General features: G+C 42.1%; 3 protein-coding genes across 7 annotated transcripts in view; 2 read left to right on the forward strand and 1 right to left on the reverse strand.

Annotated features, from left to right (window-relative positions):
• Nucleotides 1–1,072, forward strand: part of LOC6617238 (1-phosphatidylinositol 4,5-bisphosphate phosphodiesterase classes I and II) — a 36,407-nt gene extending 35,335 nt beyond the window's left edge. For all 5 annotated transcript variants that reach the window (XM_032727687.1, XM_002041529.2, XM_032727689.1 and 2 more), the window contains exon 17: nucleotides 56–1,072. In XM_032727687.1, coding sequence (XP_032583578.1) covers nucleotides 56–289 — 234 coding nt within the window. In that variant the 3' untranslated portion in view covers nucleotides 290–1,072. The remainder of the gene's footprint in view (nucleotides 1–55) is intronic.
• Nucleotides 1,073–2,775: 1,703 nt separating this feature from the next.
• Nucleotides 2,776–3,573, forward strand: LOC116800205. Its single transcript, XM_032713957.1, has 3 exons — nucleotides 2,776–2,805; nucleotides 2,901–3,044; nucleotides 3,106–3,573. The coding sequence occupies exons 1-3, from the start codon at nucleotides 2,776–2,778 to the stop codon at nucleotides 3,244–3,246; spliced, it is 315 nt and encodes a 104-aa protein (XP_032569848.1). The 3' UTR covers nucleotides 3,247–3,573.
• A 2,383-nt stretch (nucleotides 3,574–5,956) lies between these two features.
• LOC6617243 (equilibrative nucleoside transporter 1) lies at nucleotides 5,957–8,344 on the reverse strand. The gene is made up of 4 exons (XM_002041534.2): nucleotides 7,858–8,344; nucleotides 7,324–7,624; nucleotides 6,800–7,270; nucleotides 5,957–6,745 (listed from the first exon to the last, which is right to left on the reverse strand). The coding sequence occupies exons 1-4, from the start codon at nucleotides 8,119–8,121 to the stop codon at nucleotides 6,351–6,353; spliced, it is 1,431 nt and encodes a 476-aa protein (XP_002041570.1). The 5' UTR covers nucleotides 8,122–8,344; the 3' UTR covers nucleotides 5,957–6,350.
• Between the last annotated feature and the right edge of the window lie 5,657 nt (nucleotides 8,345–14,001).

Genomic DNA, 14,001 nt, shown 5'->3' on the forward strand with positions numbered 1-14,001 from the left:
CAGTGTGATCAATTTGATAAGAATATTACTCAAGTCGTTTGCCACATATTTCCAGGCTCGTCAAATTCTTGACAAAGAGGCAGAATCGCGAAGCTGTGTATCCAGCAATGGCTTCTTGGTCCTCTTCCATGGTCCTCATCACCACGGCTGTTCGGGTTCCGGCTCGTCAGCCCTTTCAGGCAATAATCTCACTCTAAATCTGGACGCGGGGGCTGCCGCTAGTCATTCGGCCATTTCGCCGGCAAGGTCGCACAACAGCATCGCAGCAGCGGCCGAGATGAAGACGTAAATGGGCCACGCCCGTAAAGGTTTTTCTCCCCGCCCAAATTATCCCTAGGATTAATTGTGGTTCTAAAGTTGTTAGTCTTCAGTATTTACAGCAGAAACATAGAAATGAAAAGTCTTCGTAGAATATAAGCAGTGGAGGAGTAGTCCCTATCCTCCTACACCTATTTGACAGGAACTGACCTCGATTAGATCTTAGGAACTTTGACACTGGGCATTGTAAAACCCACTGTTAAGGGGAATCCAAGCAAAACGCGTTTTCTAACTGAACAAACTAGATGTAAATCTATCACATGTATGATGTACTTGTAGTGTAACTGTTGACGTATCCGTACTTTACAGCACTTTATCTGTATACTGGACGGTGTATTTCTATGGTGTTAATGGAGGTTCATCCATCACACCCCCGTCAAACCGTACGGTTTCTTCCTATTCGAACTTCGCAAATGTAACAGAAGCAGAAAATAAGTATAATTTATTTGTCTATACGAAGGAGACTGAGTGCTCCGTTTATCTAATGCTAATTGTGGTTGTGTGTATTTTACATCAGTTTTAATCGATATAATTTATACAATTAGTTTAAGCCTCTCACACAAACTGTGGATTGAATCTCGGGCGCACACAAGGCGGATGCTAGAGCGGATGCCAAAGCACAAGTCTAGGCCAACAATTAGTCATTTATTTCTCGGTTGGTTGCTATTTATTCTTGATTTAGTCACTATTCTTACGTTTACCTAGTCGTTACAAAGCTCCAATAAAATTCTATACGGATTGTTTTTCCCACTTACACCAAATATTTTACTTTATACCCCATTCAATTTCGATTCAATGCTTACACACACACGCACAGACGGCGTCGCACACAACTTACAACACCAAAAATAACGAAATACGATCGGCGATTTTGCAGTTTGCGGGAGCTAACAACATACCGATCTGGGTTACATTGAAACTGTCGACTTGTGCCACTTTCTCAAGACAATCAAACAATAAAATATGCAAATTTATTGAGTGTATTTAACCTATGTTGTAGACCAGACACCACTCCTTAGGTAATCAAACAAAAAATAAGAAAATAATCAAATAAACCTAAGCTGCCTTGTAACAAAATCCAAAATTCAAACATAGCCCACAAAATACATATGAGTACGTAATCTAAACGAACACTATGAGAGTAATCAAAACAATGTTGAAAATACATTTCACTGGACGGCAGAACCACCTTAAATGTTGTAATTCCCATATTTCTAACTCAAGAACCGACTAATGATCTTCCTCAAACCGAAAGGACGGGCCGCAGCTCGCTCTGTATCGCTCACAGTTGGTCCCCTTACTCCCGATTGATGTTGTAATTTTTGATGTGTGATACAAGATACGATATATTCACCTAGCAAACAAGCAATATCCAGAGTATGGTATCTAGCTGCTGACAGTATGTACGTGTGTGTTTCTCCAGTTGTCTATTGTCTATCTCACTCGGTGTCTATCTCTGTGTAATTGTGCAATTGGCTTAACTTATCCAATACAGCAGCATAAACATTGTAGCAACTCAGCAGAAATTTAAATAGTTTTGGTGTTGTACGTATGTAAGCATTTCTCGATCGACTGTATCTGCATCCGTATCCGTATCTGTGTGCTGTCGATGTTATTTGCTATCCCTACCTTTAATGTAGTAGTTGCATTATTATCCGCAGACCATTTCATTTGCATGCCACCCCTCCCACCATGAAACCCGAAAAACCCACACCAAAAACAGGCTTTAATCGATGTTCGTTGTTTGCGTGTGTTTGTTAAACTAAGTTAACGATAATGTCATAAACTTATACGAAAATGAAATATAATTGACAAGCAAAATCGGTGTCAAACACCAGAAAACCGAAGGACAGCATAAGATTTCGAAGGAAAATTGAATAAAAATACAGAAAAGAGGAGGAGCTAAATATATTTCGAGCAGAGCAACAAACGAATTTGTTGTTGCCTATAACAAATATAGTTAAATAAATGTTTAGAATTACCCTAGCGTTATACATAAATATTGAGGAACCGAACCCATTGTTGCAATAATATTGCCGAGGCACATATAAAATGTTTACCGAATCTAAACTCTTGATGTTAGCAGGAACCTAAGATAAAGTTTTCTTAAATATAGTAAAATGAACCCAAATTAATATGATACAATAATATTCAAATGAATAGTTCCAGTGTTTAGTCCGATTTCTCGGTAATGTTTCTATTTCAACGCCTTTTACAGTTTGAGAAGTTGTGAAGTCTCGCTTTTTCTGTTTCAACATACTTTCACTGCTGCATACTTTCAGAATGATACTTTCGCAGTTTGACAGCACTTGGTCAAATGTTCTTTGTCGCAAAGTGGCCTGATGCTGATATGCCATGAGCAATGGAATCAGTGATTCGTTTTTTGCAACCTAGATTTCAGACAAAGTCTGAAAATCAACTATCAACAAAGAAAAGATCTTAACAATCAGGAGAGTTATGCACAGCTGCAGAGGCTCGCCGCAACGAGTAAGAATCTGCCACCGTGCACCGGATCGATGAGCTGATCAGTGACTTGCGTATTTCCTCTTTCACATTTGCTAATCATTTCGATTTTTCTGCAGAATGAAACGCGAGGTGGCAAGCTCCGTTGTGAACGTGGCGTAGCTGAACGTGTGCGGCTGAAGCAGACCTTTGACCGAAGAACGGATGAGCTTCAGAAGCAGCACGACTCAGTGCGCAATGCCCTGGCAGAACACCGCTCCAAGGTAAATCAGTGTGATCAATTTGATAAGAATATTACTCAAGTCGTTTGCCACATATTTCCAGGCTCGTCAAATTCTGACAAAGAGGCAGAATCGCGAAGCTGTGTATCCAGCAATGGCTTCTTGGTCCTCTTCCATGGTCCTCATCACCACGGCTGTTCGGGTTCCGGCTCGTCAGCCCTTTCAGGCAATAATCTCACTCTAAATCTGGACGCGGGGCTGCCGCTAGTCATTCGGCCATTTCGCCGGCAAGGTCGCACAACAGCATCGCAGCAGCGGCCGAGATGAAGACGTAAATGGGCCACGCCCGTAAAGGTTTTTCTCCCCGCCCAAATTATCCCTAGGATTAATTGTGGTTCTAAAGTTGTTAGTCTTCAGTATTTACAGCAGAAACATAGAAATGAAAAGTCTTCGTAGAATATAAGCAGTGGAGGAGTAGTCCCTATCCTCCTACACCTATTTGACAGGAACTGACCTCGATTAGATCTTAGGAACTTTGACACTGGGCATTGTAAAACCCACTGTTAAGGGAATCCAAGCAAAACGCGTTTTCTAACTGAACAAACTAGATGTAAATCTATCACATGTATGATGTACTTGTAGTGTAACTGTTGACGTATCCGTACTTTACAGCACTTTATCTGTATACTGGACGGTGTATTTCTATGGTGTTAATGGAGGTTCATCCATCACACCCCCGTCAAACCGTACGGTTTCTTCCTATTCGAACTTCGCAAATGTAACAGAAGCAGAAAATAAGTATAATTTATTTGTCTATACGAAGGAGACTGAGTGCTCCGTTTATCTAATGCTAATTGTGGTTGTGTGTATTTTACATCAGTTTTAATCGATATAATTTATACAATTAGTTTAAGCCTCTCACACAAACTGTGGATTGAATCTCGGGCGCACACAAGGCGGATGCTAGAGCGGATGCCAAAGCACAAGTCTAGGCCAACAATTAGTCATTTATTTCTCGGTTGGTTGCTATTTATTCTTGATTTAGTCACTATTCTTACGTTTACCTAGTCGTTACAAAGCTCCAATAAAATTCTATACGGATTGTTTTTCCCACTTACACCAAATATTTTACTTTATACCCCATTCAATTTCGATTCAATGCTTACACACACACGCACAGACGGCGTCGCACACAACTTACAACACCAAAAATAACGAAATACGATCGGCGATTTTGCAGTTTGCGGGAGCTAACAACATACCGATCTGGGTTACATTGAAACTGTCGACTTGTGCCACTTTCTCAAGACAATCAAACAATAAAATATGCAAATTTATTGAGTGTATTTAACCTATGTTGTAGACCAGACACCACTCCTTAGGTAATCAAACAAAAAATAAGAAAATAATCAAATAAACCTAAGCTGCCTTGTAACAAAATCCAAAATTCAAACATAGCCCACAAAATACATATGAGTACGTAATCTAAACGAACACTATGAGAGTAATCAAAACAATGTTGAAAATACATTTCACTGGACGGCAGAACCACCTTAAATGTTGTAATTCCCATATTTCTAACTCAAGAACCGACTAATGATCTTCCTCAAACCGAAAGGACGGGCCGCAGCTCGCTCTGTATCGCTCACAGTTGGTCCCCTTACTCCCGATTGATGTTGTAATTTTTGATGTGTGATACAAGATACGATATATTCACCTAGCAAACAAGCAATATCCAGAGTATGGTATCTAGCTGCTGACAGTATGTACGTGTGTGTTTCTCCAGTTGTCTATTGTCTATCTCACTCGGTGTCTATCTCTGTGTAATTGTGCAATTGGCTTAACTTATCCAATACAGCAGCATAAACATTGTAGCAACTCAGCAGAAATTTAAATAGTTTTGGTGTTGTACGTATGTAAGCATTTCTCGATCGACTGTATCTGCATCCGTATCCGTATCTGTGTGCTGTCGATGTTATTTGCTATCCCTACCTTTAATGTAGTAGTTGCATTATTATCCGCAGACCATTTCATTTGCATGCCACCCCTCCCACCATGAAACCCGAAAAACCCACACCAAAAACAGGCTTTAATCGATGTTCGTTGTTTGCGTGTGTTTGTTAAACTAAGTTAACGATAATGTCATAAACTTATACGAAAATGAAATATAATTGACAAGCAAAATCGGTGTCAAACACCAGAAAACCGAAGGACAGCATAAGATTTCGAAGGAAAATTGAATAAAAAATACAGAAAAGAGGAGGAGCTAAATATATTTCGAGCAGAGCAACAAACGAATTTGTTGTTGCCTATAACAAATATAGTTAAATAAATGTTTAGAATTACCCTAGCGTTATACATAAATATTGAGGAACCGAACCCATTGTTGCAATAATATTGCCGAGGCACATATAAAATGTTTACCGAATCTAAACTCTTGATGTTAGCAGGAACCTAAGATAAAGTTTTCTTAAATATAGTAAAATGAACCCAAATTAATATGATACAATAATATTCAAATGAATAGTTCCAGTGTTTAGTCCGATTTCTCGGTAATGTTTCTATTTCAACGCCTTTTACAGTTTGAGAAGTTGTGAAGTCTCGCTTTTTCTGTTTCAACATACTTTCACTGCTGCATACTTTCAGAATGATACTTTCGCAGTTTGACAAGCACTTGGTCAAATGTTCTTTGTCGGTCAAAAGTTAGGCCTTGAAGATTTTTTTGAACTGATATCGCCAATTGAATTGTGACTCGCACATCCGGAATCAGTGATTCGGTTTTTGCAACTAGATTTCTAGACAAAGTATACTTTAAACTCAACTCTTCACAGACAGTGCTACAATGGAGTACGAAAGTTAATTCAATGATTAATGACAAGAGCAATCCAGTAAAAACTATCCACATTGTTGTTGTGATCCGCAGAAAACCCGAAATAAACGTTAAACAAGAAAAATTAATTGTTCTAATTTTTTTAATATCGTCTTATTCCTATTATATTACGAAAACTTTAAACCTTACATCTAGGCATCCCGATATAGTAAGCTTGTTAAAATAATGTAAGCTGAGTAAAATTTGGAGTTACAGAATCACAGCTGAAAGCAACACACAGCATCAGAAATATATAACAGTACACGCAACATCAAAATAACTCAAATTTGAAAACTTCGCTGTGAAAATAATTTCAGTCAGTAGTCACTTGTAGCAATAGTAAAAACATGAAAACCAAAAATAATTAACACCGCCTACGTAGTTGGAAGAACAACCAATATCAAGTTAACTATCACTATAATGCTCAAGATTCTGAAACTCCCTAAGGCACCATGGGCAGACTTATTTTGTTGGCTGAATCAAAGCATTTGAACAAATACAAGGCTGAGCAGTGATCCTACAGCCATACCACAGCTCAAAGCAGCTGCCATTATTGACGAAGCCAGCTCCTTTTCATGCTGCTTTACGCTTTTAGGCGCCATTATAAGTAGTATGTTGGTAAAATATCCGTTGGACAAGGCAAACATTACCATCATCGCTATGAAAGAATAGTCGTGTTTTACCAAAACTGGCAGAAAGCTGTGTTCGCTGGAGTTTGAACAAAGGAATAACGGAACAAACGCCATGCGCACTACAATAAATAGCAGCGAAGTGTTCTGGTTTATTGGTCGCTCCATCCAGCCAGCAAACAGACGACCAAAATAGTCACCGCAGTTAAATATCAGGTAGTTCACGACGGGTAGGAAATAAACATCTGTAAGAAAACTGTTTATGAGGCATGAACAAAAAAAATAGGTTTTCTGTTTACCTGTCCACACGCTGTGGCCGTACTCTGACTGCATTAGCACTGTAACTGCCGGATAGACAGACAGCGTGGTGGTATAGAGGAGCGCTAGGGAAATGGCATGCAGATAGATTTTTGACATGACCTGACGCAAAATAGGCTCGAGCGGCAAGCCCTCGGCGTTTTCACTCCGGTTGTGCGAGGGCACTGCCCGTATGACCTTATACTTGTCGCCACCTTCGAGATAATACCTAAAGAAAGGCTTTCGAGCCAGGATTACGTAGCAGACAATGCAAAGCAGGATGAGCACTCCTCCCACAATGAAGAAGATGAATGCAGTGGTATTGGGACCCGTGTCGAATGCAAGCACAAGAATGAAGGCCAGGGCTGTGAGGATACCACCAAGAGCCTGTCCGCTAACCACAGCGGTGATAAACTCGGAGGGAAATAGCCCTGCGACTCCGTAGAGGGCTCCCGACATTGTAGCCGCAGATACTATATAAAATAAATATTAAGTAAACACTCAAGGAGTACTTAACGGTACTCACTATTTAGCAGCACCACAATGATGAGTGTGATTAGGAAAAACTGTTCCTGCCACGTGTCTGTGTTGATCTCCACGAAGCCAGTTGTAACCCCGAAAAGGATGAGGATCATCCACAGCGTTCCTAACATCTTGGTGCGCAGGGAGACATGGTGTCCGAAAATGGCGTTTAGCAGCAGAAATGTAGTCCCGGAAATAGTGGCCGTGAGAGCTAAGTCGCAGGTGAAACTCTTCTGCAACGGGGTGAGCTCTTCGTCCAGGTCTGTGTTATTAATCGATGCATTCCGGAACTTGTACTTCCAGTACTGAAAGAGAAGCAGACAGGGTTAAAACTACGCAGCGGAAAACAAAGAAAATCAAAAAGAGAGTTATCGCCTGAGGGTGGGTCGTAGAAACGACGACAAAGCTGATAAGCACCGCGCCTTAGAATTGCGCTTGGCCCAGTTGTTCAGCTGTTTGGAATAAATATGTCCGAAGTTCAGTCAAATTAACTAGGATGCGGGTGCGGAAATTTCCACTCCACTTCCACTAAACTCACATCTTCCGCAGTCACAAAGAAATTCCACGGGGTCATGGTGCCAATGCCCAGCAGGTAGAACACGAGATAGGTGAAGAGGCGTCCATTGGCTGGTTCGTTGGACACCAAAACTACCTCGTCCTGCTGGCGCTCCATGAGACATTGCTCATCCGCATAGTGGTCCTGCGGACGAAAAGCGGGAACGAAGCTGCCCTCCGTGCCCAGTATCTCGTCATCCTCGTCCTGGGCGTCCACCAGTCGTCGTGTGTCACTGGTGCCTGGCATTGCCACTGAATTGCACTACTGTTCTCTACGCAGCCCTCGGTATTCATCAATTTACAACACCTCTGATGGATTATTTAAAGCAGTATTTGTGGAGAAGTATTCGATGTAACTGAATCTGCTGCTGTTTAGTTTCTTGTATCATTTAGTACGGACGAACTGCGTAACATAAAAATGAATTTGTAAACAACAAAGCAAGACATTATACAAAAAATATCGATGGCAATCGATATCGACAAGAATCGATTAAATGAATATATCTAAGATATCGCACTAACGCCACAAAACCGTTCACCCAAGTTGGCAGCCCTTGGCGCGAAATGTGATGGGATTCAAACTGCATCTTAGTTTATCGCATGTCTCTCTATTTTGGAGGACTGTGAAATTGGATTTCAAATCCACCTCAAATCGTAATTTAATTGCCAGCCAGAGCAGCAACAATAAAAACACCAATATCAAGCAGACGCTAGAGCTGAAGATGAATGAACGCAATTTGTATTTAATCAATAAGCACGCCCCGCAGTGTTTTAAATCAGCGCACAGCTTCGTTTTACGGCTTAGCGCCATTCGCAGGATGCGATCCGTCCTCCACCCTTCGCCCATCGATCGGTTGCGAAATTTTAATTGGATTTGCATTCGCGATCGTCCCGAAACCGGTTAACACATGCTCCTTCCCTCTGGACATTCGTTTCCTGACCCCCTCACTGGTCGGGACATAAATTTATTTTTAATTTACTTATGCGCGAATTTCCGATCTCTGCCCTGCGGTTGTTTGATTTGCGAATTAAACTGGAGGGGGCCTTCGAGGAGGAGCATCCTCGTTAGCGCTGTTGCCCATGAGTCCAAGGATAGAGGGGGCTTCTCTTCCGTCTTCGATTGTCATGGTCGGGCTTGCAAATTAGATTAGTTCATAATGATCCGGAGGGGGTTTCGCATCCCAGCGAGAGGCGTGTCATCTCATTAATTCTGTAAAAATGCTGCCCCCACTCCATGAGCCCAATCAATCTCCCGATGAGATTCTGATTCCCCTGCGCAGGCCACACACTCTGCCTCGGTCCGGCAATTTAAAAATCACATTAAATTAGTCAGCAAGAAATCACCACAACGAAACCATCAACAAATCATCGCAAATTAAATTCATTCAGAGAGTGGAAGTGGATGGGGATGTTGATGTGGATGGGCTGATGGTCTGATGAGTAGCCAGTCGGCTTTAGCAACTCATCTCCCATTCATGCCAACGGGTAGCACTACGAGATCGAGACTCGGCTCACTAGCAGACTTGGCAATTAATAAAAATGTAAATTCAATTAAATTTATATGACAGCTGGCTGTCAGAAGAGCTCAAATTAAAAATTACTAACAAGACCTGTTCCGCTGAGTTCGCCGTACTTCCCGTGTCCCGAAGAGCTACTCAACGAAAAGCCTCGGGTGCAGGCCACGCTTAATTAAAAATCCAACAACTCCAACTCGCAGACGAAGATGATGAAGATTGGGCTGCGGATATGGATTCCATTCGCCCTCTCTGCATGCTCTACACTCCAGGTCCGGGCAAATCTCATTTGCCGGACTTCAATTTGAGTGACGTCCTCCGACCACCCGAGGTGATCTGGTTCTGGTCTCCTCCGAAAGATCTCTGTCTTTTTGGGTAGCCAAGTGGCAGTTGGCTGGAATGCTTGACAGCCGCCGTTTAGCAGGAAAGCTGACGAGGGATACATGCACTTGATATTTACAATGTCATCGCAAAAATTAATATTACTTAAGAATTAATTTATCCCGTATTAAACATAGGGGCACATTGCAATATATTTCGTTATTTTAACAGGTTTCTGAACCATAGGCAACCGTGAGCTTTTTCTCATCTCTAACAGGTGGATCAAGCACAAAGATGAAAGGATTTCACTAATAGCTGGAGCCCTGACCAAAGATTTCAGTTCCGACTCGGCAGTGCTGAAGGACCGCCTAGTAATTAATAAATTAAAAACAAGCCAACACGCACATGACATCGATGTTGCATTAGCGGGAGGAAGCAGAAAATTAGCTGAGAGGTACAATTAGGCGGGCCAAAGGATAATCAAATGCTGATTTATGGCAATTTGCCGCCAACTTTGGATCTCCCCTGGAAACCTCCCTCGCTCCAACTTCCGGTGCCAGGAATTAACGAACGTCAGCTGTGTGAGGTCCTGGCGCTCCGACTGACCCTTTTCGAGGTTCTGTTGCCTTCGTGTGTGTGTGAAAATTAGTAGCTAATTTGGCTTGTCATCATTATCATGTGTTGTGCAAACATTTGTCTGTCTGGCTGACGTGGAGAGAGGTTCGGTGGATGGAATCCGCTGAGACCGTCGGCAAAACTGAAGAGCTCCAAACCAAACAAGCCGAGCATGACTGGGCATGGGCTTTGCTGTAGGTAGCCACTCCCCTTTCCGCCTCTCAGGGGGTTCACGTGGACTTTGTGGGTTATAAATTGAATTTCATGGCATTTACATGGGAGTAGAGTGATCCCAAATGAGACCTCCCAACCAAGATTCCCTAACCATTAAAATCAATCAAAGAAATTGTGTTTTGCAAGGTTTGCGTTACCCTAAAAATAAGCAAATATACATACCAACAGTAGGGTTTAAAACACAGCATGGAAATCTTAAGTAATAAACGTAAAACAGAAAAACTTTCTTTTTAACTTGTGTTAAACAGGACTGATTGAAAAAACAAACAAAAAAATCATACACGCATAAATGAGTCTGTGTTCATTCTTGGTAGACGAGTGCTTTCAAGTAATTAAGCATTTTAGACGCAGCCAAGCGTGGTCCACATTCATTGCCGTATTCAAGAAGCTAACAATCTTGTGATCTGTCCAATTAATAGCGGCATTCTGCATATTCATGATCCGCTCGATCAATAATTGTCGATCGGCGAGATTGACCCACGGCCTACTCAAAGCGGTATCTTTGGGGGCGTGTCTCGGTATTAAACGTTATTCAAAATTATGCAAATGAAGGCGGGACATGTCAAAATGATTAAGTCTTGAATGCTGAGAGACAGCCAAGGAAGAGGGTCGAAACGAAAGACTTAGGCAACGAACTCGTTCTGCCCAAAAACCAAGAAGAACGAGGGAGATAGACAATCAGGGGGCGAACACTGCCGTAAGTTAGTTCATAATTCGCATTCAAACGGTTAATGCTAATCAAATTAATTAATAAGCCGCCTAAGCAGTACTTTGTATTTTCGGTATGATTAATGAGGCAAAGTTCGTGATTTCAGCTCTCAGGCAGTTAGCAAAACTCCATTCGCGATTTTTGGCTGAATATATGCTTCGAATTCGTTTCCGCCCCAGTTCAAGTTCAATGACGCCACCAAAATGCGAAAATCGGCGAAAAGGTCACTCTAATCAAGTGTCTGACCTTAAGCGAACGTTTTTGCCAGATAATGCAGCAAATGAATGGACCTTAATCACATTAGAAACAATTTCCTTCGATTCGGACGTGAGGAGGCCCCTAAATTGATGCCAATTTTAGCGAGGGGAAGTGTGCAAAATGAGAAATCGATTTTGATTACAAGCCACAGAAATTGCAATCAAATTTATCCGAGGGCGTGGCTCCCGCTGATTTGTTCTGCTCTCCGAAAATTCGCGGAAAACAAATACAAATCGAAGCTTACACGAGTCGAGTGTGTAAATTTACCTCCACTCAGCAAACTGTTCGTCTGCATTAAAAAACCCCCCACGTTTACATATCAATTTGAGTGGCAAGCAGTCTGCTAAGCTGGCCAGAAAATAAATTACAATATATATAGTATGTGTACCCAAAGAAAACTTAAGCCCCTCCACACGCGAATTCCCGGGAACGTGCAAAATAGTTTTTCGAGTCGTGGCGCTAATCAAATTTAGAAAAAATAAACCCGAGCACCAAGGATCCGATTGCGATATGGCGGCAGCGAAACTTATTCAATTACCCACTTTGGGTCCCATACGCGTTCAAATTAAATTATACTGCACCAACAACAACAATGGCCGGTATACTACAGAACAGAGCAATAACAACTATGTTGGCCGTGGCTATTACAGCCATAAACCCGACAAACACGAATCGCGTGCAGAAACAATTTAAAAAACAATCAGCTCTGCCAATGGCACCGTAAAATATATCAAACGAGCGGCCAGATCCCCGGCCTCAAGCATGGGGGCGGTTGGCATCTGCAACTGGCGGCCACTTTAACACTACCCCAAAATGGTAAAAGTTTAAGTAAACAAAAGTTGAGTGGAATGCTCGAAGATGGAAATGCGCTATTGATAGGGAAGTCTAGTAGTTGGACGAAAACGAATCAGCTTATCAAGAACATGCTAACCATTAAATGCTTAGTTTCTGTATATTTGAGAAAGATAATTATCTTATTTATCAAATTCATCTATATAAACATTTTCTATTGCAATGATTTTAAAATCACAATCCACTTCAATTCATATTTTTGGTTAACATTGTTTCCGACTGCTCAATTTTGTGCCCTTTTATTAATTAATTAAAGCATATTCGACAGTCGGCCAAGTGAGAGCTGCTCACTTTTCTGGTCCCCCTTATGCGTTTCATTTTGATTTCATGTAAATTGCCTGTCGGGGACAACAACACCAAACACCACCAAAGCAAGAATACAGACGGCGGCAACAGCAACAGCAACAAGAAACCAAGTCAATGAACAACCTCAAACTCCACACCAACACCAACAAGAGGCAACTCTCTTCGAAATGGAGCTCTTCGATTGGTTGGCTTCGTCGAAGGGGCGTTGCCCATCGAAACAGCAAAGAGAGCGCGGCAGGTGTCGCCGGCGCAATTCGAAACGAAGCCTCCGCCAAATGGAAGAGTTGATTTTGAGTCAAATTAAATAAGCTACCTCTGGGATTGTTTGAATGTTTGTTAGGGTTTCTGATTACCAGCAAATTGGTGGGTAAATGGGGGATGAAGGGAATTGAGCAAATGAGGTAAAGAGGCGACAGGAACTATGTATATGGTTTGGTATGCTTATAGAAAAAAGCTGTGGATAGTTATACTTGGATATTGCTTAAATATTGCATTTTTGTTTGGCATCAATAACCATTGATATATCCTATAATAGCGACACTCCATCCACCACTTAGTTGTAATTGAATATGCATTGCTAAATGACTGTCAAGTGGTCGCACACTCTCCATACAAAGTAGGTGACACCTTAAAAACGATCCGGCGATCGATCCATCCATCGATCGATCAGTTTGGTCCTGTTTAGGAGAACTCGTTTCGCCCATGCCTATCTTGGGGCCTCAGAACGTTGAGTGGATGCTGATGTCCAAGAATCGAGAACCGCGGAAAGAGGAGGGTCAGTCACAGATCGAATGCCAATCACGCGTCAATTGCAAAGGCCAATGGCCATAAAGATTCGATCTCGGATCGCCGTTGGCGGAACGCCTGTCAATTTTGATGAGTTGATCTGTGGTTGACAGCCAGAGGTCCTTATGCAGGAGCAGCTTTCCTCAACGCCCGCTCTTCTCAACTCCCAGTCCCCAGCTCCCCAATTCCCCAGGTGACTAATGCCCCAGGTCCTCGACCCTCCGGCAATCTCAGTTTATCTGTGGTTACGGTTATCGTTGGTTTTACGACCCGTCGTATCGGGCTATATCGTACACTCTGAGCTGTTATACAGCCATTAACAATTTATTAGTGTTGTCTATCCCGTGTTTTTGGATGTACCATGAGTCACGTGCCGGCTTTGATGGGTGGCCGTGAGTCACTGATCTTTTTGGGGGCCCATTACGATCACCTGCCCGAAGGAATGCTCTTCTTATCAGACTCCAATTCAATTAAGCGAACAATCAATTATGATTTGTCACGCGAGCACCGAAAATAAGTCGCAGGTTTGGGA

This window comes from Drosophila sechellia, chromosome 2L (assembly GCF_004382195.2).
Source record: "Drosophila sechellia strain sech25 chromosome 2L, ASM438219v1, whole genome shotgun sequence".
Lineage (NCBI taxonomy): Eukaryota > Metazoa > Arthropoda > Insecta > Diptera > Drosophilidae > Drosophila > Drosophila sechellia.

Excerpts from the sequence above, each read along its gene's own strand:
- LOC6617243 (XM_002041534.2), bottom strand. The coding sequence starts at position 8,121 with ATGCCAGGCACCAGTGACACACGACGACTGGTGGACGCCCAGGACGAG. Across the intron at positions 7,625-7,857 it reads TCTTTGTGACTGCGGAAGAT|TACTGGAAGTACAAGTTCCG; the intron begins GTGAGTTTAGTG and ends CTTCTCTTTCAG. Across the intron at positions 7,271-7,323 it reads CATTGTGGTGCTGCTAAATA|TATCTGCGGCTACAATGTCG; the intron begins GTGAGTACCGTT and ends TATTTTATATAG.
- LOC116800205 (XM_032713957.1), top strand. The coding sequence starts at position 2,776 with ATGCACAGCTGCAGAGGCTCGCCGCAACGA. Across the intron at positions 2,806-2,900 it reads GCAGAGGCTCGCCGCAACGA|AATGAAACGCGAGGTGGCAA; the intron begins GTAAGAATCTGC and ends ATTTTTCTGCAG. Across the intron at positions 3,045-3,105 it reads TGGCAGAACACCGCTCCAAG|GCTCGTCAAATTCTGACAAA; the intron begins GTAAATCAGTGT and ends ACATATTTCCAG.